Source organism: Lepisosteus oculatus, chromosome 10 (genome assembly GCF_040954835.1).
Source record: "Lepisosteus oculatus isolate fLepOcu1 chromosome 10, fLepOcu1.hap2, whole genome shotgun sequence".
NCBI classification, from domain to species: Eukaryota; Metazoa; Chordata; class Actinopteri; order Semionotiformes; family Lepisosteidae; genus Lepisosteus; species Lepisosteus oculatus.
Genome location: NC_090705.1, coordinates 9,409,539 through 9,435,577, shown reverse-complemented (window position 1 = coordinate 9,435,577; position 26,039 = coordinate 9,409,539). Strand labels below are relative to the sequence as shown.

The following is a 26,039-nucleotide window of genomic DNA, read 5'->3' as shown; positions in this document are numbered from 1 at the left end:
TACTGCACACTAATGTAACTCTGGTACTCACACACCTCTTTTCAGAGAAACGGCAGTGCAAAACATTAACCAGAAAGAGTGTCATGTTTCTGAAGGCTGTAGAGTGAGCCAGCAGCGATACTCTTTGAGGTACTACACACGATGCTTTTACTTTGAGAGCCCGTAACATGGAAAGACCAGCCTCTACACTTAGCGGTAACAGCATGTTAGAAAAAACATGATACTTACCGTCCCTCCCCCATCTGAAGGAGGGAGTGAAGATTTACACAGTGTAGGGTATGTTCTCAGCTTGCACCCTGTTGCAGCGAAGCAGACCGGGGGAACCCAAGGGGAGCTGGTACTGCTGGTGTGATTATTGATGATTAACGAGCCTGTCAGACACGGCCTGGCGGCACAGCGTTAAGGTGTCAGCAGTCGTATCCCAGCACCAGGTCAAAGGGCAGCCGGGCGGAGCAGGGGACGAGCCAGTAGCTCTTAGAGTTCCACCGAGGCGTGGGCGCTCTGAGGTGGTACTGCCGTCCCTACTGCTGCTCCAGCTGTCGATACTGCTGTCCCTACTGCCACCAGCAAGATAATGAAGGGGGTCGAGCTGCTCCGGCCGACAAGGAAAGACCCACAGAGGGCTCACTTCTACTTCCCTGAAGGCGTTAGCGGGTTGGAGACGGCAGCTGTTCATGCCCCGATGTGCCAAGTCCGCAGGGACGTGGGCAGCGACCGAGATGGGAACTCGCATCACAGGTGTGATGTCAAGAGACTAGGACTGGGGCGTGAAAAGAGTAGGACCAGGGGTAAGGTGGTGCCACCGAGGGCGGAGCCACTTGGCGTACAGATCGCCGAGCCTCAGGTGGAGGGAGAGAGAAAAATACAGAGGCTTCCTTGGCCTCAAGTCCTAGCCTGCCCCCTGACGAGGAGAGCACACCGTACTGAATGGAGATGCAAACAACAATGATGGGATGTACGAGGGCGGACCGTCGGCACTGGTCCCTCCTGGAGACACCCCACGCGCCATCACACTAGTTTGCAAGAAAAAATCTTAAATACTGACAGCATGTGGCCAAGCCCTCAAGTAACATATTCACACGCACACAAAACGGCTTACATTCGGGTATTCTATGCCATCCTTAAAAACTGTAGCTTTTCAAGACCCAAGTTTGGTTTTCTGTTTGCCACATTGGGCAAAAAAAAAAAGCAAACGAGTAATCGTCTGCGGTCAGCAGACATGTCTAACTGCAACGGCAGCCGGCTCAGTATTCCGGTAAATTGCAGGGAGGGGACATCCAAGAAAAAGAGAACATCTTACATTACAGTCCGTCAGAAACATTCCGGCATCTTCCAATTCTTTGCACAGAAAACTCACATTATCCAGCAAGGGTTTCGTCTCATCAACCAGTGCACATCCGCCTAATCACAGAGCAGAACCACTTGCCCTCAGGAAAAACATATACATGGCAGTTTGTGTGGTTGCTAAGCGGCCACCTCCCAAAGGGGAAACTTACTGGTGAAACGGAGAAGCTTGCTTAGAGTATCTTCCAAACAGCTTAGTGAATGAAACTAATAATAGGTGTTCACCACTTTAAAAATGATCTATAGGTGGCACGCAACACCCTGCATACACCTCACAACCACTGCAGTTGAGCTCGTTGCCGAACACCAACAGGTAGTTAAATATGCGCAACTGTCATTTAGTGGCACATCTGTGGGTCCTAAACAAACCGCATTGATCTTTCGTGAAATCGCTGGAGTCTAGACAGCACGCTGCCGCATTAGTCAGCAGGACCTGATCCAGTCACGGAGTGGGAAAACAAGAGCCGCGCACCCTTTTTTTAACGCGAATTCAGCCCTCCACAGGGGAGCTATCAAATCATACAATGCCTTTCAGACCTCGGCCACGACTACAGATTTGAACGCCAGCATCCTACCATTGAGAAATGTGAACTTTTGGGGAAGGGCTGTTCGGACTTCGGAAAGCGGTCATCGGAACCCCCGAGTATTACCTGAACACATCTCGAAACCCAACACGGCTGTTGCAGGATTCCCGGGCGGGGGAGCCGGGCAAACACAGGTGAGAGCCGTGGTTACAGACACGCTCCGCACAGCCCAGTTCACCGGGGTGTGAGTCGGGGACAGGTCTGCCACTCATAAGCAGGCAGGAAGGAAAATCGCCACCCGGGCTCGGGGAGCTTTTTTCCGCCGGGAGTGCGAGAGGGCTCCGCGACACCACGCCTGCACCGGGTCATGGCTCAGAGGTTTGGCTTGAACCGAGTTAAAAATAGCACAACGCCGCATTTTCAATTGTGCGCGGAGAACGGGCTAACGTTATGCGCTGCACAGCGCTTCCACCGTCTAGTCTGGAGAGCAATCGGGCGCACCCCCCCCCCCGTCCGCCCCTGTAAACGACACACAAGTTACCCGCAGTAACGGGGTTTAACGGGAACACAACTCCGACTCGCACACACACGGGCTCCGCTCCACACACGCCAGACCACCGCCGGCGCGGCAGGCGGGACTCGCCGACCCACCTGCTCGCCCACACCCTCGCCCGAAAAGCCGTAGCGGCGCCTTTAAGAGCCGGAGACCTTAAACTTGAGCCCTTTTTTCGCCCCGGCTTGGGTGCTCGTCCCCAACTTTCCGCCGCCTCGCTTCTCCTCCCCTCCACGAAAAGTGCGCAATGAAACTCCTTCACTCCTCGCCTTTTCCCTTCCGCAGACCCAACCTTTCAAAGTTTTAGCTGCCGGGAACTTTAAGGAATAGGTGGAAGGGGGGTGGTGGTTGTGGAAGAGAGAGACAAAAAACCCCCAAACGCCTTGCCTTACCTTCCAAACCCGTCCCCTGCTCTCCCGCTGAGTCTAACAGTCCGTAGCAACTCGACTTCCCTCCCTCCGGCTTGTCTAGTGCGACTGGTCTCAACCTCAATGCCAACGACTCGCAAGCAGCCGCACAAGAACTGTTAATCAGTACGGAAAGAGGGAGGGGGGAGCGGAGGGGGGGGTGGGAGACCCGCCTTCGTCACTCGCAAAAAGCTGCAGCGACACCTGCCGGAGAGGAGTACTACCAACACTATGTGGCGAAGAGAGAAGTTTTTTTTTTCTCTCCTCTTCTCCATCGCCACAGCTACTAGCATCGCTTGAATAGGTAGTTCCGCACCACAATTTACCAATTAATATCCCAAAGCGTTTACCATTAAAGATTTAGAAGCCGCGCCCTTGCAGTTTTAATGGATGAATCAAATGGGCGTTTTAACTTAAATATAATATATAAATATTGCTTATCCTGTGTCTGGTACCTATGCTAGCATTTGTAATGCATGTTAGAGTTGTACTCCAGTAAGTACAATAATGTTTTCAATTCTAAATTCTAAAGTGACAACGGATGCTTATTTCTATATTCATATTTTATAATTGTTTTGTTTGGAGTGTTTCCGATGTTCTTCAAGGTAAATTTGATTGAGCTACTCGTCAGGTGTTGTTTGTTAATATGCGTAGACTGCAGGTAGCTACAACTTAAACAAAACGGTACGTTCATCCAGGTGCTGCAAGAATTGTAACTTTTGTTATCCGACTATAAGAGAGCTCTGCCAGGGGTAACGGGCAGAGAAAGAAGGTGAGAAAGGCATTTTCTTCCTCCTATGCTGCTGTATGGTGCCTTAACTTCACCTGAAGTTTAGGCCACATGATCGTGTCACCTCTGTAGCTGGACTCGGATTCTTTTCCTGGTCTCCTGAAGACTGTCACCCTCATCCATTCGCCTTCACTCACTTACCAAAAACCAATTGAACGGCACCCTTTCATTTGCAAACGGGCATACTAAGTGCACTCCTGTACTGCAAACAATCCAGGTGAAATAAAAGTGATAGAAAAACAGTCCTTTGTAAGAGATCAGAAGATGCCGTCTACCTCTAAAGACAGTGAAGGCATCAGGTTTGACGAGCTTCGGTTTTAAATATCCTTCCATATAATTTCCACCCTCGCTGGACTTTCACAGCTGACGAACTCTACAGAACGAAATCTCATTACAACTGGGGATTTCGAATACTTGAACTGGGAGCCCCTGTGGTCTTCTCTTCTCAAGACTGAAAAGTTCTAGTTCTAGTTCTATTCACGTGTCAGTGAAGAACATTCCTTGAAGAGTGTACTTTCTTGCTCTTCTCCAGACTGATTCCAGAGTAGCAAAACCATTTTTGTATTATGAACACCAAAGTTACAATAGTTAAAATTAGGTCTCACTGGTGTTTTGTGAAATTTTAAGATAGTACTTCTTGATTTATTTTCTACATTTGTGACTATCCTTACATTTTTTTTTTGGGGGGGAGAGATGAAAATGTCAACATAAAAACCTACATCCTTTCCACAGGTAGCTACCATAAAACTCAATACTTCCCAATTTAAATCGAGAGATTTTTCCACCTGTACATGTACATTTAAACATCAGCCAGGTGGTTTGACTTCGACCTAGATGGTTTAAAACGTAATTTGCAGATTCTACAAATTTTACTCATTCTATTCTGGTATCAGCTGCACATTTCGCTGGTTTCCCAATTATGCTACAACTGGGGCATTGATATCCATTGGGAACAGCAGCCATTCTAAAACAAACCTGTGTTACGGTGTTCGTTACATCAGCCCAATTGTAACACTCATCCCTGCCCCGCTTCCTGTTAACCACCTCTTAACCCAAATACAGCACATGTATTCAATGGAACACTTACTTCCTGGGATTTGGTAACATGTGTATTCAATCTTGTTAAATACACTGTACAGTCTGGCTGACACGCCAAGTATTTAGACATTTAGACCGGTTCCCTCAATGTCTCTGGTTTACACATTGTTAGTCTTCCACACCTTTATAAACAATTAGTTTTAGATCATAGGACATAAGCTTTCTATAGCCTTTAAGATTTCTGCCAAACGCTGTGAGGTTGTCCAATTCAGATAGAGCTAGAGGCTTGTCAGGTGCCCAATTAGGACACCATATGTTCTGCAGGCTCCACTTTAGAGTCCTGAAGGCTACAGCCCCTACAAGCTGCAAGCCAGATCGGTCGACAGAACAGCTTGAATGAGGGTTGGTGGTTTTGGTACATTCTGTAGACCCTTCCCCCCTCAAAAAAGAAAAGTATCCCCCTTTAAAGACTCGCTTGTTAACTCGATTTAGGTTGAAAACGTGCTCCCATTCAACTCCACCCTGTCCGTTTTAGGAAAGAAGTGCACTGTGAAGTCTGCAGTAATTTTGAAATGACCTTTATAAGAAGGTATTACTTGTCTGATTAAAGATGGGTGATAAAGTGTTATCAAAAAAGCTTAAACAAAAACTACAGAAGTGAAGAATTCTTTAGTCGTAGACACGAGTGACTTTTACTAAAGAAACAATAGGTTTATTCCATGCTGAAAAAAAGAAGAAAGAACACAACGTTTCAGCCGTGGAGCCTTCTTCAGGTGTCATCTTCACACCTGAAGAAGACTCCACGGCCGAAACGTGTTCTCTTTCTTCTTTTTTTCAGCATGGAATAAACCAATTACTTGTTCCTTTGCAGCCTACGCATGCTGACGCAGCTACCCACCTGAACTTTTACTAAAGAAGCTGAGCCATTTACCTAGCTAATATATTCAACAAGGATCACTTGTGACCTGGGTAAAGGAAAGAATAGAAGACTTTCAAACCAGACCAAAGAATGAAAAGAATGTCAGATAATCCACTACCCTTTCGAAAAATAAGCCAAGGAACAAAACAGGCAGAAAATGCACAACTGTTTATTTTAATACAATTTGGTTTTTAAAAATAAATACATTCTACATTAAGATACAACAAAAATACAAAACATGTGCAAAATACTTTTCTTCTGCCCTTTAGCAGTGTGAAACAAGTTTTAGTTTCCCCGTCATAGTTAAATAAGTTATTCTAGACATCTTAGCAGATTGTGACATTAACCAGATATGGTGTTCTGTCATTTTACACATGAATGATTTAATTATGAAGGCTAATAGAGGTCCAGTCTTTTTTTAAAGTTCACAATAGATTCCCTTTCTAAAGTTATTAGGAAAAAGTAAAAAAACTTAAGTTTCTTCAATGTTTGTTCTAATTAAGGTTTATTACTCTTTACTGAAGCATCACATTGCTTACATTAACACATTACACTACAGTGGCTTGTTTGGAGACACTGCCATTAGATCCTTGGCCATGCCTTGATCCACACTCAAGCATTCTTGTGTGCACGCAGTTTGCAGGTTCTTTACACAGTGGTCTGGAAAAGACTTCAGACATTCATTCACATTCTGATAGACAAGAGATGGGTGGAGAGTCAGCACAGTAAAGTGACATCAGCTTGCCTACCTACTGTATCACTGAAGTTTTGGTTGTAGTTTTAAAAGTAAAGCTTGGCTTTAAAACTTTCAGCATCTAATGCCAAACATGTGAAAAAGTTTCAGGCACGGGTTTTAGTAGATGTGTTCTGCGCTTGCCTGATCATAAGCACGTAGTGTAAACCAAGACTGGCCATCCTCAATTTTGAATAGCCACAACCAAGCAGGTTTAACTGGTTAATATCAATAAATGACCTCCTAAAAATGTAAAGCATTTTTATTTTGGCCAATTTCAGCAGATAATTTGCTCAAATAGTCTACTGATTATCTGAACTGAAAATGACTCTGCAGCTCTTAATGATCACAGCTGGCTATTCCTGACTCTTGGCAATCAATAGATCTAGTAAATCAAAACTTCACGTATTCCAAGTTTTTTTTTTTTTACAGACTGATTATTAATGGGTAACCAATAAGAACAGCAGGATTATGGCTCTACAGGACACGAGTTGGTGACCCCCTGATCTACATTAGGAAGGTGCTACTGTGGTCTTGGAGGATGTGTGTTTCAACAGGTTTTCATTCCAGTTTATCCAGATGGCTACTGGATCAACTGAGCCCATTTGAATAAACCCAGCTCTTCATTTGCCACTGCTTTATAGAGACCTAGACAACCTGCAGACACAGCTGTCCCCACAGGACCAGGACTGGACAGCCCATATCCAGATTACACACCAGGACACTTCCCAAGAGCCATCACATGGCACTAAGCACTGGCCAGCAGGATAGCAGCATCCCTTCACCACAAATGCAGGCACGTCAATCTTAGAAACATAGAGGATCCATTTTTTATCTTAAAGACAGCCTGAAAAAAATGGTAGCCAAGCAAACCTTAACAGATGTTTAATGTTTAACAGACGTCCATGGCATCATTTAGAGTGGTGACTATTACTCTGCTTATGTGGACCAGATTTTCCTCTTAATGTCCAGTCCAAAAAAAACACTAGAAAGACTATAACCAATGCCTGCTGAAATGGTCATATTAAGTTACAGGGGCTCATACATCTTGTGTACTGCTGAGAACTAATGAATGGATAAGTTAAGCCAAGTGGTGATGTTTTACTCACTTTTTATAAAAACATATTGAATGAAGTCTTTATTTTCTATGAAAGCCCTTTACTATGTGTAGAGGAAAAGTCATTTCTGAAAAGCTTTATTCGGACAAGAAAAGGCACTTGATTTTGAATACCCAGTTTTTACAGGAGGTAATAGTCTATCATTCTATCTGTGTAAAAGGCACTGTGGATGCATGAAAGGGGCCATTCATTATCTGTCAAAGACTACAGCACTCGATCTGCTCATCTTAGGTGAACCCCCTGGAGCTCTGCAGGGAGTTACTTGTGCACGGTCGCTCAAATCTAAATCCCGTCAAGAGGGGACATCACTAAAACCTCCAACCACCATCAAAGCAAGGAAATGAAACTGGCCCCTTTACTTTGGCGAGAGCTACCCAAGTATTGTGCAGAAGCATCCTTGGCGCACACATTAAATGGAAGAAGGAAAAATAAAAAGGAAACCCTTTGTAATGTAAAAGGAACAAACTGCTAGAATGATGATACCGACACCACTCCTCAAGGCAGAAGTAGTCATGTAGTACAACTAATGACCTCCAAAGGCAACAGCATGCACAGACTTTGGTGCCTCTAAAGGCAATTAGACATTTTCTACAGCTTCACCAGTAAGTTGAATAGCGAGACTTCCGCACGCGCCGGTCTGAATGAGCAGTAAGGTGGCAAAGTTCCCTGCCGCCCCTGGTTTGAACTGGACTGGTAGGTTGATATAGTGTTGGGACCTGCAAGGAAGAACAGCAGATACGTTTTTAAAAGGAAAATGCAGAGATATACCAAGAAACGGATCGATGAACAGTTCCCTTCATCATCTTCAAATTGCTTATGCTCAATAGCACACAAAACTAAAATAAAATGTAATGGCAGGCACTAACGAGAACACTGTCCTTTCATGTTTGAAAGCCTCCCATTAACAAAAAATGCAAAGTAATAAACAAAATCAGTAGTAAGTGGTTTGAGACCTCCTCCACCTTGATTTAAGTACTGCAGCAAGTAATCTAACCAAAAGGGAAATGACAAGCAATTTTACTTTAATCATTCATATTCTGCGTAGTCATTATTCATTTGTGAGTTACTTTAGATCAGCTCAAAGCTTTCACCATCACTGATCATTTACATATAACCTCTTCTGCAATCCAAGCAACAATACATAAAAATGCTTTATAATATGATAAACACAAATAGACAAAACCTGTTCTTCCTATATAGCTTTCATATGAAGGTGTACGCAGAACACTGCATTCTGAAAACATGCAAAAACTGTCACAACAGCAGTGCTCACGCTGCGCTATCAAGTGGAAACATCTGAGTAAAATGACAAAAAAGAAGTCTGGTAGGATGACTTTCGATGGATCCGCTCTTAACAGCTTCAGGTTTCTCCAGTGGGAGCTGTACAGGAGTTAATCACACTGTCAACTAAAACCCTTGTATTTAACAATTTCTATTTCAGCATTATAAGCTTCTCTGTGACATTGGAAATTGAGGATTTTCTGAACAGATCACTCACCTTAAGGAATATTTGGAATGCTTGATGTGGAATGGCTCCCTAGGGCTTATGAATTTCAGCTGCAATTCAATTAGAAAAGCTAAACATCAAGTCCATGCAGGTATATTAAAACATTCTCAGGAGTTACAACATTCACACAATGTTAACAAACACATGCTTTCATTAACTAGCAATGGAGGTCGAAAAGCTCTATTGTGAAGCTAATCAAAATGACCATGGTTAACTAGGACTTTCTCACACATGGAGCAGGAAGCACGCCCATGCACAATTAATGAGGAACCCCAATATCATTATATGGGAAAACTGCATTTAAACTGCTCAAATTCCTAACAACCCTCAAAGCAAACTCTTCAAAACTGCTTGCTTCAGTGTTCCACAGAAGCCGAGTGCAATATGAACACTGCAAAACAGCTGGTCTATGTAGACCTCATTCGTGGGTCACCTCTGGTGAGAATTTCACCTGTGGTGGTGAACAGCACTGAGAACCAACACTGCTCATAACACAGACTTTAGAGGAATTGATTAGCCTGTTTTAAAATAACCCATTTCGCCACATTAAGGACAGCATAACTCTTGCAGCTAGGACATCATGCTGAAATTTCCATTTTTTTTTAGCACTCGGGGATCCATGTGCACTTAAGATATTTAAACTCTAAACGAAAAGTGACATTCGGTTAATTGAGAAAAATGTTGCTGGTTCACTGCATTTCCTGTGGCTACTTCCTCCTATGACCCTATCAGTGTCATCAGTGGTTCAGTCAAAAAGACTCCTCACTTACCACATGAGTTGCAAAGGAGCTGTTGCGTACATTTACTTTCAGAGTGCTGGACTCTCCCACTTTGGTCAACGGGAAGGCATAGAGATCCTGGGGCGCGTACACCCCCCGCCGAGTCGCTTCCTCGCCGCTGAAAAGCAGGGCAAGAGTTTCCTACTGTTCCCAGAGGAATGGGCAGAAGACGAACTCCTACGACTCACTTTCCACATCGGAAAGTGGCATGAGGGCACAGCCCATGGACAGGTACAGGCCAGTTCAGCACCGCAGTGCCGAGGCATCAGGTTCTGATTTTACGACGGTTAGCCCAATTAAAAACAGAAAGATGCAAAAAAACAACCATCCAGAAAAGTAACAAGCAATGGGCAACAAGGCCTTCTCAATATGCCTACATTGAGCAAATTGAGTTGTACAGCCTGAAATCTATCTGCAATAAGACGGGATATACCATCCATTAATGGATCCTGGAACTCAAAACGGGCCTTTAACCTTTCTCCACAGAATGGGTTTAATATGCAAGCTTCTTACCCAGGTTTAACTGCAGAAGCATCTGACCCAGATCTCTTCCGCACTTTCACAGTGGTCTCTGTTCTTATCAGGGTGTTTTCGGGGTCCGTCTTCTTCTTTTGGCCTGCTGTTGCCCCATCTTTTACTCCCTAGGATGAAATTTAAAATAAGGCTTCAAATCTTGACATCAAGAAAAGGGGGGCGGGGACACTTATGAGGTCACAGTTTACTGGGGTAAAAAAAAATTAAATAACTACAATCAGACTTACGACCAAGGTTCTGCTTTTTTAAACCAGTAATTGAGGCCACCAGCCTCAAGACATTAATATGGAGCAAGTCAGGTCACGCAGTGAGCCATCATTAATCATTCCATTATACTAATCATTTCAATTAATCTTCCCATTACCACAAGTATTTCATCAGCAGATGCATACATAGTGCTGTAGATAACTACAGACATTTAACTGTACATCTTGATGAATATCTACAGTTTAACAGGACAGCTAATGGATGTTTATGATTTGTTTCTCTTCAGTCAGATAAACTGCTGCAAAGTGCTATTTTATTAATAACGATGAAAAAGCTTATTGATAATTAGATATTTATAGCCTTAGGATTCAGTTTGTCAAAAGGTGATGGGAAGTAGTGTTAGTTAGAATTATGGTAATAATAACAACAACAGCTGTTTCTAGTGCTGACCGCTGAACAGAAAATAAGATTTCAGACACAAATTCTTATGTTTGTGGGATCATGAACAATGTAATATTAAAAACAGTTAGAGTCCATATTACTTATTTCTGACTAAAAGATCTACAGAACCGGTTGTTAAATGTAAACAATTTTTAAGTTCATGGATTGACATTTGCATGTTGGTATTTGTGGTATTTTTAGAAAGCACTGTATTGTGTATTCACAGAACTGGTAAGAGGTCTAATGTTCTTTAGCCCTCCCAAACCAACCATTAAATGCATGAGTTATGAGTTGCTTCCTGACAAAAACACCTCGTGGATTTTCACACATCGAAAACAAATTTTATTTGTGGCCTCACGATTTTTCCTCCCTCTGTAATGAGGGAGAGGAGCTTTCTAATGAGACGGTTAAATGAAATCATTAGAAGTTTCATTAGTAGAACCTGTGCATGCAGTATATACATTTTAGAGATTGGGACATTACAGCCATTTTAAAAATCTAAGTGTGAAAAAAGTACAGAGCCCATCTATGTGGATGGATCATCCAGGTGGAGGATAGATATAGGTGGTAGAGGGGAGTCCCCATTACCTGTAAAGCACTTTGAGTGGAGTGTTCAGAAAAGCACTATATAAAGGACATTATGTAATCTGTATTGCAAGGGTTGGAAAAAATGCTTTTTAAATGGCCTGCTGTTTTTTTTTAAAGCATACACTGACCTTCGCTTGAGTGAACTTGTTTAGCAGAATGTAAAAATACATGCCAGTTCTAATCTCATAGTTTACATATATACATACTGCATTAGACTATATTCTAGCTTCATTCTGGGAGCACGTAAACTTCAGAACAACTTAAGGCACCCACTGTCCCGCAAAGCTGGAAGCGAATCCGTTGTTTCATGTGCGGCTCTGCTACAGGATGGCACTCAAGGTCCCAGAACTGGGCATAGTCTCCTCGGTCCCGAGGTAAGAAGGAGACTGGCACCTGTGGCAAGCAAAAACACAACAACAATTGAAAGCTGGCTCTTCACTACGCGATGAAATAACAGCATGCCCATCCAGTTTTGTTGAAAATATTCAAGGCTGCAGCTCAAAAACATTTTCAAAACAAAGCTAGGAAGCATTAATGCAGCTAACATTTTAATCATCTGACCACAACTTCCAGTTTTAACACAGACAAAAGCTTCAAGTCCTCAAACTGGTTGAGCGGGTTTGCAAGACCGTTCATTACAATAACCGGCCTGGATAGGGCTTTTCTTAAAGCTTTTCTATACATCCAAACAGAGAAATAAAGATGAGAAACATAAAAAAAAACATCTTCATAGTTTGCAATAATCATAAAATAATTATAAAAATTTTTATAACGCCAAATTTGTGTTTTACTTTCATGGTAATAAATACCACTTTTACGGACTCCAGAAATTCCTCCGTGCCTAATCCTGCTTCTCCCCTGAAAGCTGGACCTTACCTTCAATTTCTCCTGGCTTCCCAGGGTTCCAGAGACCCGGGAGCACCTGAAGGCAGTGTAGGTAGCTCGATACACATCTCCGCTGTTGTCCACCCCCTGGGAACATTTTAGAGAAAAGTTTGCTACCACAGTCTGGGAAAGAGGGCTTTTAAAAAGAGATGAAGCCGATGGATTTCTACTCCACCACATCCCGTTGAACCCAGCTGTTTCTGTAGCCTGCATCTGTGTAGCCATTTTGTACAGTGTAGAGAGCCAAGTCAACAGACACCCATCTGAACCTGATACTGCACATTGCACTGCCCAGTATGATGCTGGCAAGCCTGCCAACCTCGCGTTTTTGTTTTTGAGTACCAAGCCAGGGATTTTTGCAAGGGAGTTAGGTGCAGCACTTTTAAAAGTAACTGCAGGCAACATCACAGAGGAGCGATGCATATCGTTTGATGTATATTGTTAAGTATTGCTCGGCTTCAGGCTGACTGCAGGCTCCATTCGCTGCGCATCTCTGAAAAAACGATGCATTGCCAACTGCACTACAAATATGCAAATCCAGACAGCTCCGCAATAGAAAAAGCTCACAATTTTATCTGGAACGCCACTCAGTCAGGACTCTGGTAGACATTTTATAAGCAGTGCACATGCTGAATACATACATCTAATATCAAGATTAAAGTTACATGATAGACTCTGGAGAGGGAGGCGGGAAATCACCTTAACATAAGGAGGTGCAAATGATGACAGATACCATCGAACTTCCTCTTCACCACTGTTCTCTACCTCGAGACAGGACTCTGGAGAAGAAAGAGGGTTCGAATCAGAACAAGGGAAGGGAAGGACCGTCGCAACTCGCTTGTGTCACACAGAGCTGCTGTGAGGGAAGCACAAAGTGAGATTCAAGAAGTTCATTTAAAATATATATATATATTTATGCGCTTGTTTTCCACATTATTTCACCAAGGTTCGTAGATCCCCAAAAAAATTCAACATTCTCTGTGACATTCTAAGCAGACACACACACCGTTTTTCCAGTTAAAAAAAACATTGTTTAAAACAATATTTGCGATTCAACCAAGAACAATATTTTTCTTTCAATTTAAACAATGTTCTGGCAAAGCTCAGTACAATTGTCATCCTTTTACGAGCAGCTTCTCAGCCACAGAATTATTCATTTTTTAATGGAAAATATACACACTTTCTTCCCTCAAAGGGTAATCTGGGGATTTATTAAAGGCCCGAGAGCCTGCAGGAGACATTAGTGCTGGAGTTCTACCTGAGCTCTCTCCAGACACTGTGGTGGGGAACACCAGGGTCCTGTTCTTGATCTCCACTTTAGTAGGCAGGGCCTTTGGCTGTGGTTTAGCCACGTGAAGCACTGGGGTCTCTGGCTGGGCAGTCAGTACGCCAAGCGGCTTTGCTGAAGAGGCTGTGGCCGACAAATCGAGGGCCAGACCTTCGCGGATCTGCACCTTAACGAACTGCATCAAGAGACAGCAGAGGATGTTCACAGTGGGAGCTACAAATAAACGAAGTCACTACTCAAACAATATGAAGGCCACGCAAGCACATTTATTAGGTCTGATCTCCATTTTTCCACACTTCTGGCTAAAATGTATAAGTACCATCCCTTTTCAAATTTGCAGGAAAAAAAAAATTCCAATTCCAAGCTGCCAACACCCCACTACCCCTAAAACTAAAGCAGCATTTACCTTCTGCTGATTGTCACACTGGATGTAGATCTTCCCACTCCAGGGCAGAATGGAAGATTTGGTAGCAAGGGATGGGTTGGGACTAATTAGAATTTGCAAGTGACTCCTAGGAGATGAAAAAGCCAAAACAGACATTTTACAACATATTTCAGTGGAAAGGACTAAATTATTCTATTAATGAAGCAAATAAACTAAATACAGTACTAAAAGCATACCTATGATTTTTTTTCTTTCAATCCTTAGATGGTACAAGCAATTCATATTAAAAAAATCAAACGGGACCTTTGGGCATTAAAACATACCAACAGAATATGAAGATTAAGAAACAAATTGATCTATAAAGATAAAAGCATTTTACTGGAAGGATTAACCTAGGTTTCAGTTATTTAACTCGGTGTGGTTCTATGGGCCTCCTATAACCTGAATGTCACAATAAAAAGGAAAAAGCTCAAAGCTCATGATGAGGTTTGTCTGACTGGAATTCTGTATTCTGTACATACTCTGGCTCAATGAGTCCGTGTTGTGGAGTGATGGTCAGGCAGTGGGCAGGCCAGGACAGCTCAAAACCAAGAACTCTGGGGGATTTGTTCATAATTTTCACATGTCCAGTGTCAGCAGCACAATCTGCAAAAAATGGGATCTATTAATGCAAGTGGCTCCAGCAACATCGCGCTGCATATTCCCTGAACACAATGTGTACGCATCTTACACAGATCACTAAAGAGAACCAGAAGTTACAGAAAGCAAACAATTATTCCCATTTAAGTATCTTCCTACTCTAGATCCCAGCGATCAGGAACTCACTGATTGTAGGAGCGGTCAGAACCAGCTGCTCTGGAACGACACTCCAGGTGTCTGGAGGTTCACAGGATGTGCTCAGAGCGGGATCTGGAACATTCAGGGCCAAAGGAGGGCCCTGAGGTCCTTTCACCGGGAGCACATCGAGAGAAACGTTGCCGATGTGACGATCAGAGCTCCCAAATCCACTGTAACACAAACATCGAGAGGTCAAAAACGCACTTCCCCACCTTCATTGAAATCTTACTCCCTGCAGCTACCTAGATGAGGCATTAGGGCTGAGACTCATCAGAAAAAGAACAGCACCTTGCATCTTTAGCCACCATACAGACTTGAGGTGTATTGCTTGTTTGAGCTCAAAGTAATCCAAAAACCAGCCACGTCCCTTTCCCAGAACTACCGAACAAAACAAAATAAAAATCGATCCTAGCTGTTGCAATTCTTACACTTCTGCAATTTACAGTAGTGAAAGCGATAGCCGTTTCGCCATCTTCTATAAAGTTCTCACCCTCTTTAAACACATTCAATAACTCCCTTGGAAAACCAAACCTTACAAAATCTCACAGAAGTGTCCAAGAAACCCATGAAATGAAGAAAACATGCCAATAAGAGTCTTTGATAGATCTGACCGAAGGCTGCCCAGTCCAGTTTACCTGTCTGCCTCAGAACTGCGTCTTGGAGAAGGCTGGTGCGACTCTGTACAATCAGGAGCTTCTGAACTTCCCAGCACAGACAGGATTACTTTGTTCATGCTGCCATAGAAAAGCTGAGCATCATTAGGCCTCTCAGGTAGATCATACACTGCAAAAAAAGTTTTTAAAAAAATCAAACTTTCAATAATAATAATTCCTTACTTATAGTGCACTATTTCAGGTCACTTTACTTAAAGCACTTTACAGGTAAAGCAGACACCTCTCTATTAACCAGTGAGCAGTCCCACCTGGATGATGTAACGGCAGCCCAAGCGCACCAGTACACTCCCCACACACCAGCAATCAGTGGGGAGGGGAACAGAGTGATGAAGTCAATACATAAATGGGAATTATTAGGAGGCCATGATTGCTAAAAGGCCAGGGGGAAATTTGGCCAGGACAAGAGGGTTAACACCCTTACTCTTTTCAAGAAAAGCCCTGGGATTTTTAATGATTACAGAGAGTCAGGACCTTGGTTTTACGTTTCATCCAAAGGATGGTGTCTTTTTACAGTATAGTGTCCCCATCACTACACTGGGGCATTAAGACCCACAGTCTGCCAGATGAGCACCCCCTACTGGCCCCACTAACACTTCTTCCAGCAGAAACCTTAGCTTTCCCAGATCATCCATCCAGGCACTGGCCAGGCTCACACTTGCTGAGCTTCACTGGGTTCCCAGTTGTGAGTTTCAGAATTATATAGCTGCTGGGATGCCATTGGGTATCATTCCACTTTTCTCTAAGCACATTAAGAGTTCTTAAGTTTGTTGTACAATTTTAAAACATTGGAATGTACAACCTTATTTTGGGGAAACGGGGAACCTTGGATTTTATACATACTGTCTTTACACATCAATTCAAAGAAATAGCTTGTTACTTAGCTCGTTACACTATAAAAGCATAAAAAAGACCTGGGTGCAATCTTAATACTATGAAAGGCAAAATCAGGCACTAGTTTTCATTTACACAAGAGGGGAGTTTTAAAAGAAGAAACTTGCAAGGGTCTTCTACACTGAACCCTATAACACTATTCTCCCCCTCCCCCCCATCAACTGTACCTTCTGTTACTTGCTCCTCTCTAAGAAACCTTTCATTGAAGTTTATATTCTTCAAAAGGCTGTTTTCAGAGAGTACCCGCCTTCCAACCTCTGGTTTGTTACACAAAAACCTGAAAAACAAAACACCCCCATGCACACTTTGATAATCATATAGTTAAAACCTCCTGTTTCCAAGGTTAGACGACAAACTATGCCTGGATGCTGGAGCTGTGTATGTCTACATGTTCTGAAGCTGCTTTTTGAAAGGCACAAAATGTTCAATATGGAAATGAACCTAAAGTTGTACAATGGCACCAAGTATTGATAAATAACCCCCCCCCCCAAAGGCAGACTTACACTCTCATCTTTTGATTGCAAAAGCATCAAACCATAATGAACACCTTTATTTTTTATAATTACCTCCTGAGCTGCTGTCTTGAAATTTCATCTCCACAGAAGAAATAGACCGTAGACAAGACAGAACTGCTGGACTGGCACAAAGCTTGCTCCCTTCTCGTTGACTTGCACAGCAAAGTGATAACCTGCATCAATTAAAGCCGAACGCCACTGAGAACAGAAGTAATACCTCCCCTGAGCCACAGGACATGCAGCCAAACCCCATCAGCCTTAGAACAGGCTACTATAGGAAGAGAACTACAATTTCTCACACAGAAAAAAACCCCCACTTGAATCCTGAACCATTCCATGTTATAGGTAAGCAGCTCATTAAGAAACAGGAGCATCATTATTTCTTAGTCTATACCAAGACATCTGTTAGCATGAAGCAACAGTTCCTTATTTTAAAAAGTATAAAAATCCATCCACATTTTTCACTTCAAAAATCTCTTAATGCATGTGTGAAAATACACCAGGAGTTCAGGAATTTCACCATCCCCTTCACTTCTCTCTGGGGTCAAGTCGGTGCGACTATGACTGTGCGGGATTGGGGGGGGAAGTGTGCTGCGGGGGCCCTACTGAGCCCCGGATGTCTTGCGTCTTGGGCCCTCGTTCCAGACCGCCTCACACTTTACCTCCTGAGTCCTCTCCTTCAGGACAAACTGGGCTGGAGATATGCTGATGACCGCGGAATCCATCAGCGTCCGCGTCTGCAGGTCCGCAAAGGCCACCGCTTTGACGAAGGCGGCTCGCGAGCCGGTGTTCCGCATGCAGAAGGTCAGTTTGCTGACTTGGCCGGGAGCGATGCCGGGCAAGGTGACCACGTAGCTCTCCGACAACTTCTTCACCTCCTCCAGTATGATGTTGCTCGTCCCTCCGTAACCTGATAACGGAATCTGAAGGGGGGAGCAGGACAAAACCCAGTTAACGTTCGGAAAACCACAGTATTCCGGCCTCAATCTACAGGCTGAAAACCAACCGAGGCAGAGACTGAACACTGATGCAAAGATTAATACCGATCCAAAGAAATAGACGTTCTGCTCAGTTCAGCTACTTAGCTGTAGCTGTTCACCTGCAGGCAAGACTCATGAACACCTACACATCAGCGTTTACAAATCCACCCGACATTTGCTTACAGTGAATTTTATTCCCGGCTGAGAGGAACGCATCCCCGATTGCTTGATCTCCAGCTTGGCGAGCATACACGCAACCCGGGTCGGAGCAAACAGCAAATGGATAGACGCATCTTCTCTGGGGCGGATAGCCAGCTCACGATGGTTTGTTAGCCTCTCTTCTGGACCAAAGGTACTCTGAAGCTGTTGAAAATGAGAACAGCGCATCAAGAAAAGACACTGGTCAATTCCAGCTTATCAGAAACTGAATATATGCTATGCAGGAGCAGTTCCTCAGTTCCAGCATTCTTTATTACCCTTAACACTACCCCCCCCCACCATTAACAAGTTCCATCTTTGGATACAACTATTTCCTTAAAAGACACCCTAATCCTGGAAGAGCTGCAATGTATGCAGAGCTCATACTGTGCTGATACAAGGAAAATCAGTCAAGTACAATAAAATGAATAAAAATAACTATAAGCACAAAGCCAGAAGTGCATCAAGTGATTAACAAAAAAATGAAATATTCTGAAGTAACGCAGCATGCATGCAAAGCAGCAATAGGTACACTCTGTAAGAAAGCTTAAGAAATAAAGACATTACTGCAATGCAGTTTAAGAAGGTACCGAAGGTATCTAAAAAGACAAGTCTAGAGCAAAAGTGTAGGGAAACTGTGCTGTTCCATTTTTCCAATGAGTGGGCAGCTCATTCCACCACTGAGAAGCAAGGCTAGAGAGAGAGGAGGAGGGCTCTGGAACTGGGAGACAAGAGGAAGAATAGAGGGCTATATGGTGTGCAAGGAGGCAAGTTTTGAAATCAACACCAAGAGGGAGGTGGCAGAGGAACTGGAGTAACAGACAAGCATGAGGACGACAAGGAAGAGAGAAATTCTGAAGGAGATGGAGTGGTGAGGTAACACTAGCAAAGAGACTGGAAGAGGGCATTAAAGCAGTCCAGACAGGAGAGCCCACCTGAAAGCAGTCCTGATCCTGCCCTCTGATTAAGAGCCGCAGCTGCTGCACTGAGCTGGAGGAGTTATTCCTTAGAACAAGCTTCTGTTGTCTGAAAAGCAAACAAGGAATAAACATTTAAGTCCCCGCAATTATGAATTTTGGAATGATCAACCTTCAATCAGGATCCGATCAAAGACCTCCTGCCCTACACAAGCCTATTAAATCAGAGCAGCAGTCTGCCATTGTCCATTGTCCTCCAGGCCATTCACAGTCAGAGTCCAGGCTCCATTCCACAATAGCTGTGCTTCAGGGCAATGTTTCCACAACAGTCTCAGCTCCTAGCACACAAACTTTTCATGGCACAGTAAATTGTTTTTAAATCAACATTAATTTTGCAAGGAGATGCAGACTTTGATTTTAATGTGAAATTTTGAACTGCTCTTATTTGACTAGAATTTCAAGGCACAATGCGAGCTTGTCTCAGTGAACAAAACCGTTAAGTATTTGGTTCAGTGCTGGAAAGAGTGAAACACTCTTGATCCACACTTTCCACAACACTGTTTGGGGAGCACGGTTTTAGAGATTATACCCTGCACTCCCAAGTCAGCATCTCTACTGGCTGAAGTGAACGTGAGACAAGAAGAAAGACATCTGCCAATTCAGTTTAGGAAGTAATTTAGGACTTAACATGTATTCCAACCTATTTTACATGAATTAAAGTTTGCTGCAATAGAGCTATGCCCTAAAACTAATTAAAAAAATCTTTGTTGAGAATTAATTCAATTTATTCCTAAGTGTCACTTGGTTACAAAAAGTTATTGGAAGAACCATAGCAGAACTGAGGAAGCCATGGAAAAAAAAAGTTATCAAATGAGCTGAGATCAAGCACACACACCGAGAACTTTCACTTCACAGATACATTAGCGATCACAGCTAAGCTGCAGAATTTTGCAGTGCACAGGCTCTTAAGTGCGAACTTGAGACTTTAGACTACACATCAAGGAAAAGCCGCATGTGTAGGGTGTAACATTTTCTTGCATAAAAAAAAACTGAAAAACTCTGCAACAAAACTCTGAATGCAATACACTACGGAGAACCCAATTCCTACATCTCTTACACAGCTCTGCCAAGAGTGACACCTCCCCAGGCCATGAACTGCTTATTGGAGAGAATGGGAGGCACTTCACTGGGCAGCACGGGGTTTGCAGACAGCGGTTTTCCGGATGAGAGCGATTTCTCGGCCACCTCCGGCGCAAGCTCCCCTTTCAGCATAACTTCATATTGAGGCCCAGTTGGCAGCACCAGGATCGTCAACACACTGAAATAGAAATGCATACACCCACAGACATAAGGCGATCATGATGCATTTTAATATAGTTGACCTCGGCGCAAGAAGTGTGACCCCCTATAACTACATTAGAGCAAACACTGATCTGAATCAAAGAGGCAAGAACAAACTGGGCAGCCTTTGCAAAAACGTCAGAAGGTGTTGATCTTCCTCTCCACCACCTATCACTCACGTGTTTTGTGTAAAGCAAAATCCATCTGTGACGATCCTTCACACCCCTTGTTTAATGAATCCCAATTACTCCCATCTGAACCGATACTTACTCCAAAACCAATCGATTTAAGTTCTCATTCGTACCTGTAGCCATATCCTTACTTAACACTTGATTTACTATGCAAATATATATTGTTTTTTCCTACACCAACACTGCTGCTTTAAAACATTCCGGGGATAATAAAGACACTCTCTTGAGAACCTCTGGTGCTGGTAGGACAGTGGTGCTCATTGCCTCTCCAGGAGGGCCAGAAGATAAATTGGTGACTCTTCTCCCCAAGCTCCGAATTAACCAATTGAACATGCCGAAGTATTTCTTCGATCTGTTGGGCACCTAACTGTTAGGCCAACTCTGAAATATCTTTTTCAGAGATCTTTTGCTTTACAGAAACAAAGCCTGCACGTTCCTGAAAACACGTCTAACCTCATAAAAGCTCGGGGCAGTACTACTGTGCACCTCAGCAACACAGCTGGTCGTCTCCATCTCCGTACGCACCGCCGTTATGCTAGCTCTTGAAAAGGAGATGGAGAGCAGCCTCACCTCTCTCTGTACTTGCTGCTCCCCCGTGCAGTAAAAGAGATCACAAGCCCCTGTTCATCCCCAGCATGGAGGTGAAGCTCCTCTGGTTTCACTGAAAAGCAGTCTTCAGAGTCCGTACACTGTGGGTTCAAGAAAACAAAAAAATCCGAGTTAGAATGTCTGTAAAATGGTGAATTTAAAATGAAAAACTGAATGGGGAAAAAAAGTCATTAGAATACAGTGGTTTCCAGAGAAAAACAGTGCAAACTTTCAAATGAGTTTTTTTATCCCCCAGTTTTGTTAATAAGCAAAATAAAAGGTAAAACAGCTTAAACATTTGCTTGGTTTTTGACTGTCCTTCCTAACAAACTGCCAGACTTATTCAGTTGGTGACACCTTCTTGGTTCCTGCACCAAAATAAAAAAATATCAAGGTCAAGAGAGACACAGTTTGAATAAATTTGGCATTTGTCAAACTAGAACTGAGAAAACACAGGCGAAGCAACATTACCTTTATCTTCAAATGAACATTGATGTTGCCTGCGTTCTTTAAAGGTAAAGTCTGTTGGACGGTTTTTCCAAAGGCTGCCAAAAGATGAACAGTCTGCAAGAAATAAATGCATTTCAAAAAGGCAGTATTTCCAAATAGGGGCTAAGCAGTGGAGGGGCAGAGCAGTGGCTCTGTGGCTAAGGATCTGTGCCTGTGGCTGGAAGGTTCAAATCCCGCGGCCAGCAGAGGAATCCTACTCCGTTGGGCCCCTGAGCAAGGCCCTTTACCCCAACTGCTCCCGGGGCGCTGTACAATGGCTGACCTTATGCTCTGACCCCCAGCTTCTCTCCCTGTCTGTGCGTTTCATGGAGAACAAGCTGGGGTATGCGAAAAGCGAGAAACACCCTGGGATTTTTAATGACCACAGAGTCTGGACCTCGGTTTTACATCTCATCCGAAGGACAGCGCCTGCTTACAGTATGGTGTCCCCGTCGGGTGAGCGCCCCCTGCTGGCCCCACTAACACCTCTTCCAGCAGCAAACTTTTTTCCCCCAGGAGGTCTCCCATCCAGGTCCTGACCAGGCTCACACCTGCTGAGCTTCAGTGGGCTGCCAGCTGTGAGTTGCAGAGCGATATGGCTGCTGGATGTCTTTGCCCGACAGGGACACTTGGGGCTCACCTGCAGGTCCTTGGGCGCGTGTACTCTGGCAGTGCCTGATCGGGCTCGGAGAGGAACGCTTCTGATCACGTGGCTGGGGCCGGGGCTGTCCACTTCAATGTCAACCCGGGCAGCGTACTCCTCCGCTGGGCCCAGCTCGCCTGCAGGGCAAGAAAAGAACCCCCTCTGCACTCGAGCAGGAAAGCACTGCCACGGGCAAAACACCCAAACTGAAGAACGACAAGCTTAAATCCATTAAGGAACAAGTAATAGGTTTATTCTATGCTGAAAAGAGAAAAAAGAAAATGTTTCGGCTGTGAAGCCTCACACCCATGCGGACCCAGCTACCTTAAATATATAAAGTTAAAAAATATTATATCTCATTTTATTAATATAATAGTATAAAAGTTATGATTAATAACATTTATAGCACATATATTTTATACATCCTGATATATAAAAAGTACTCGCGAACTAAGCAGGTCACATTTTAAGGTGCGTGTTGGGGGGGATTGTGTTGTATTTGAGCTACATTAGCCCTGCAATGGGCTGGCCCATCCAGTAGGAGAGCAGTTGTGCCTTATCAGACCCGCCTGTTCTTCGGGGATAAGCTCTGGTTTTCTCCAGTCAGGGTAAGTGGCATTTTCATTATAGATTATATCAATGCCACTAGACAGCCATTAAAGCATCTTCTAACCCTTCCCCAATCCAACCCCTCTTCAAGTTATTGCACCCAAGGCAACAGTTTCTATATTTACAGACCCCACCAGACAAAAGTGTGGCCTACTGCATCCCTCAATCACTCCATTACTCTTTTTGCATGACTGTTTTGGGACATCTGTCTGATCTCTACACCGTTCTCCATCTAGAAAACAGGCATCTTAAATTTTAGATGTTTTTTTCCAGTACATACAGGAACCAAAAAGGTGTTCTCACTGTACCTGAGCTGGACACGTATTTCTGAGGAGCACGGAAATGAACCCACACCAAGAAGGTTTCTGGATTCTACACGAGAAGGAAAAGAAGTGTATAAGCTTTAGATTTTCCCCCCCACTTGCCCAGGATCCTCCCCCAACATGACTTACACCATGCAAAAAAAAAAAAAATGAGGGCACTGCTTACTCCCTAAAAAGCAATTTTGGACAGACTGGCTATTAACAGCTTGTGAACAGCGCTCAGATCGCGCTGCATGAAACCGAGACTTTCAACCCCAGCAGAGCGCCCCTCCGCATCGCGGGTGTGGAGTGGACGTGCCAGTTCAGCTCTCAGTCACTGAGTCGCGCCAAGGCAGAGACGGCGCTGGCGACGCGTACCTCCCCATAGTTGGCGTGCATCACATGGCTCATGACAGACGGCGCGGCCAGCGGGGAGACGCTCCCAGCCTGCAGCACTCCTTCCGCCTGCGCGGCGACGGGGCTTTTGGAAAAAGTGAAGCAGCGCCAGGCTGTGGCATTCTAGAGCAAAGAACAAAGGAGGTGCCGTTTCTCTTCAGAAATTCACGATTGTCCTCGGAAGGGGGTGCTTCCACCCAAACAAGATGCAGGAACTACATAAAAGGGTCAACCAAATCTCCCCCACCACCCCCCCCCCAACCTCTCTCTCATACAAATAAAAGAAAATGCACAAACTTCCACCACATGACAATTTCCTCACTTTTTGCGAATTTTCAAACGGCTCCACACACACACACACTGGTGTGGCTCTGTTACCGATTTTCTAAAATGTATTTTCATTTTTTTTAAGTTAAAAAGGCAAGCTCAAGTAAAAAGAAAAAAGAACTCCAACAACTAAACCTCACCAACGTTTCTTTCGACCTTTGTATACCCATTTTACATTGTCAATAATAAGTAGCAAAGATGGAGAAGACTAAAATTGTGATGCTTTGATTGTTATTGCCAGTAATATAAGACACCACTTTGTAAAGGAATTAGGTTTTCTGACAGTATAACCGAAAATATGAATATACACATCCATCCTGATGTGACACTCAACACGCCACATCCAAACAGCGCCTCAGCTAGTATCCGATGACAGAGGACCACCCGTGGCTGCTGAACAGGTAGAGCACCTGATCGGCTCTTCCTCTCAGCCTCTGCAGGAAGCAAAGCTGAAAGGCGAGGAAGCCGCCTCACTCACTGTGCTGATCACCAGTCGAACGGGCACGGTGGCGTGGGTCCGGTTGATGAGTTTCAGGGGCAGGGCTTTCACACTGCCACTTGTGAGGTCGCCAAAATCCAGAACACCCGCTGGCCCCACGTACACCTATGTTTGAGCAGAAAAGACACATTTTACAACAAAGGGCTGAAGCAAAGAAATGAACCTTTAAAACGGAGAGGCCAGAAATTAAGCACGACCTGAAAAGAAATGCATTGCTTACTATAGCTCGACTTGGGTCAGACCAAAGACTGAGCTTCACTAAAGTCATGAAAACCAGTTTACTCAAAAATCAGACGGGCCATTAAGATTAAATCTATGATTTGAGCTCCTGACTGCGTGAGGCGGTAAGTCAATTTCGTTCTCTACATGGGAACTGCGTACTTCAATCCAGAGCTCCCAGTATGTTACTGTGCTGCCATTTAACCTTGCGCAATACTGACTAGTCAATACGCCAGCTTTTTTGGAGAATGATCAACCAAGAGCAAGAAATGAGGTGGTGCCACAACGTTGCGAGCAAGGGCCACGAAGAAACGAACAACGAAAAACAAGCAAATTTTAAAAGAACACAGAACACATAGGCACAGCACAAAAGGAGCTTTTCACTCCACGTTCTGCAGTCGGCATAAGAGCCAGCATGACTCCATATACGTGCCTCTAATAAGGGGGTCTCCGCCATGGCCATCAGGACCACTTTCTGTGCGAAGGCTTCTGCCTGCGCCACGGTGCCGGACTCCGCGGAGACGGGCCAGGAGGACACGCTGAGAACGCAATGGTAGACGCCGGCCTGGAGGGGGATGAACAGCACCTTCTGCTCCTCGCTCGTTCTGGGTCCAATGATAGTTTTGTTTTTCACGATCAGCAACTGATAAGGCAAGGACTCCACCTGCGACAGATGCACACGGTAGAGGGGAACACATTCACAGACGGGAAGTCCTTTTGGAAATGATTATTTTCAGATGACGACGACACACGCCAATCATATTTTAAGTTTCTTTAACATTGAAACTTTACTACATTTTAAACAAGATCTACATTTATAAAGGTGACAGACTAAATCATATTTAACATTTTTTGGTGCGTTTGTTCTTAGGGCAACAGAACACACTCGTATCCATGATCACATTCGCAGAGTGAATCGATATGCTGGGAAAATCTCTGCAAGGGCCAAACACGAATGTTGTGCAAACACCAAGAAAGATGCAAGCCCCTCTGGAAATTTAAAATCTTCCATCCTCATAAACGGACCTTCTCCCCATCGATAGACAGGCTGGTGGGGGCCATGTTGACCTGCAGCCAGCGCTCAGTTGGGTTGAAGATGCTCAGAGAGGTCTGCGATGCAATTCCAACACAGCAGGCATGGGGAAATTTGAGCTCTTCTGGCACAACAACACGTGCTGAGGAAATAAAAATAAATAAAAAAAACACACTGACATGAACTTTTGGAAGAGCGTGCTTTGTTGTTGTGTTATCCCAGCATTTCCGTTTTTAAAAACGTCATGTACCAAAAAAAAAGTTTGCAGTGTAGAATCCAATACTTAAGCAAGAAAAAAGGTGCTCTAGAATGCACAAAAAATAAAATTATGTAAAACAAAAAATTTATGG

At 43.9% G+C, this 26,039-nt stretch overlaps 2 protein-coding genes across 4 annotated transcripts in view; both read right to left on the bottom strand.

Moving 5' to 3' along the window:
* Positions 1 to 2,955, bottom strand: part of ldlrad4a (low density lipoprotein receptor class A domain containing 4a) — a 90,414-nt gene extending 87,459 nt beyond the window's left edge. The window contains exon 1 of one of the 3 annotated variants that reach the window (XM_015357988.2): positions 2,814 to 2,955. The gene's annotated coding sequence lies outside the window, so the exon portion shown is untranslated. Of the gene's footprint in view, positions 1 to 228; positions 401 to 2,519; positions 2,725 to 2,813 lie in introns of those variants that run through there. The other 2 variants (XM_015357989.2, XM_015357991.2) reach the window with 2 other exon arrangements.
* Positions 2,956 to 5,728: 2,773 nt separating this feature from the next.
* Positions 5,729 to 26,039, bottom strand: part of cep192 (centrosomal protein 192) — a 37,780-nt gene continuing 17,469 nt past the window's right edge. The window contains exons 22-47 of the mRNA XM_069194851.1: positions 25,683 to 25,831; positions 25,090 to 25,320; positions 24,417 to 24,542; positions 23,594 to 23,734; positions 23,222 to 23,285; positions 22,302 to 22,441; positions 21,644 to 21,736; positions 21,155 to 21,273; positions 20,170 to 20,370; positions 19,071 to 19,161; positions 18,121 to 18,300; positions 17,620 to 17,880; positions 17,009 to 17,130; positions 16,610 to 16,719; positions 15,513 to 15,660; positions 14,866 to 15,047; positions 14,562 to 14,685; positions 14,062 to 14,167; positions 13,626 to 13,830; positions 13,067 to 13,146; positions 12,359 to 12,454; positions 11,756 to 11,875; positions 10,226 to 10,353; positions 9,704 to 9,830; positions 8,925 to 8,983; positions 5,729 to 8,142 (exon numbers count right to left, since the gene is read on the bottom strand). Of these exons, the coding sequence (XP_069050952.1) occupies positions 8,004 to 8,142; positions 8,925 to 8,983; positions 9,704 to 9,830; positions 10,226 to 10,353; positions 11,756 to 11,875; positions 12,359 to 12,454; positions 13,067 to 13,146; positions 13,626 to 13,830; positions 14,062 to 14,167; positions 14,562 to 14,685; positions 14,866 to 15,047; positions 15,513 to 15,660; positions 16,610 to 16,719; positions 17,009 to 17,130; positions 17,620 to 17,880; positions 18,121 to 18,300; positions 19,071 to 19,161; positions 20,170 to 20,370; positions 21,155 to 21,273; positions 21,644 to 21,736; positions 22,302 to 22,441; positions 23,222 to 23,285; positions 23,594 to 23,734; positions 24,417 to 24,542; positions 25,090 to 25,320; positions 25,683 to 25,831 (3,542 nt within the window). The 3' untranslated portion in view covers positions 5,729 to 8,003. The remainder of the gene's footprint in view (positions 8,143 to 8,924; positions 8,984 to 9,703; positions 9,831 to 10,225; positions 10,354 to 11,755; positions 11,876 to 12,358; positions 12,455 to 13,066; positions 13,147 to 13,625; positions 13,831 to 14,061; positions 14,168 to 14,561; positions 14,686 to 14,865; positions 15,048 to 15,512; positions 15,661 to 16,609; positions 16,720 to 17,008; positions 17,131 to 17,619; positions 17,881 to 18,120; positions 18,301 to 19,070; positions 19,162 to 20,169; positions 20,371 to 21,154; positions 21,274 to 21,643; positions 21,737 to 22,301; positions 22,442 to 23,221; positions 23,286 to 23,593; positions 23,735 to 24,416; positions 24,543 to 25,089; positions 25,321 to 25,682; positions 25,832 to 26,039) is intronic.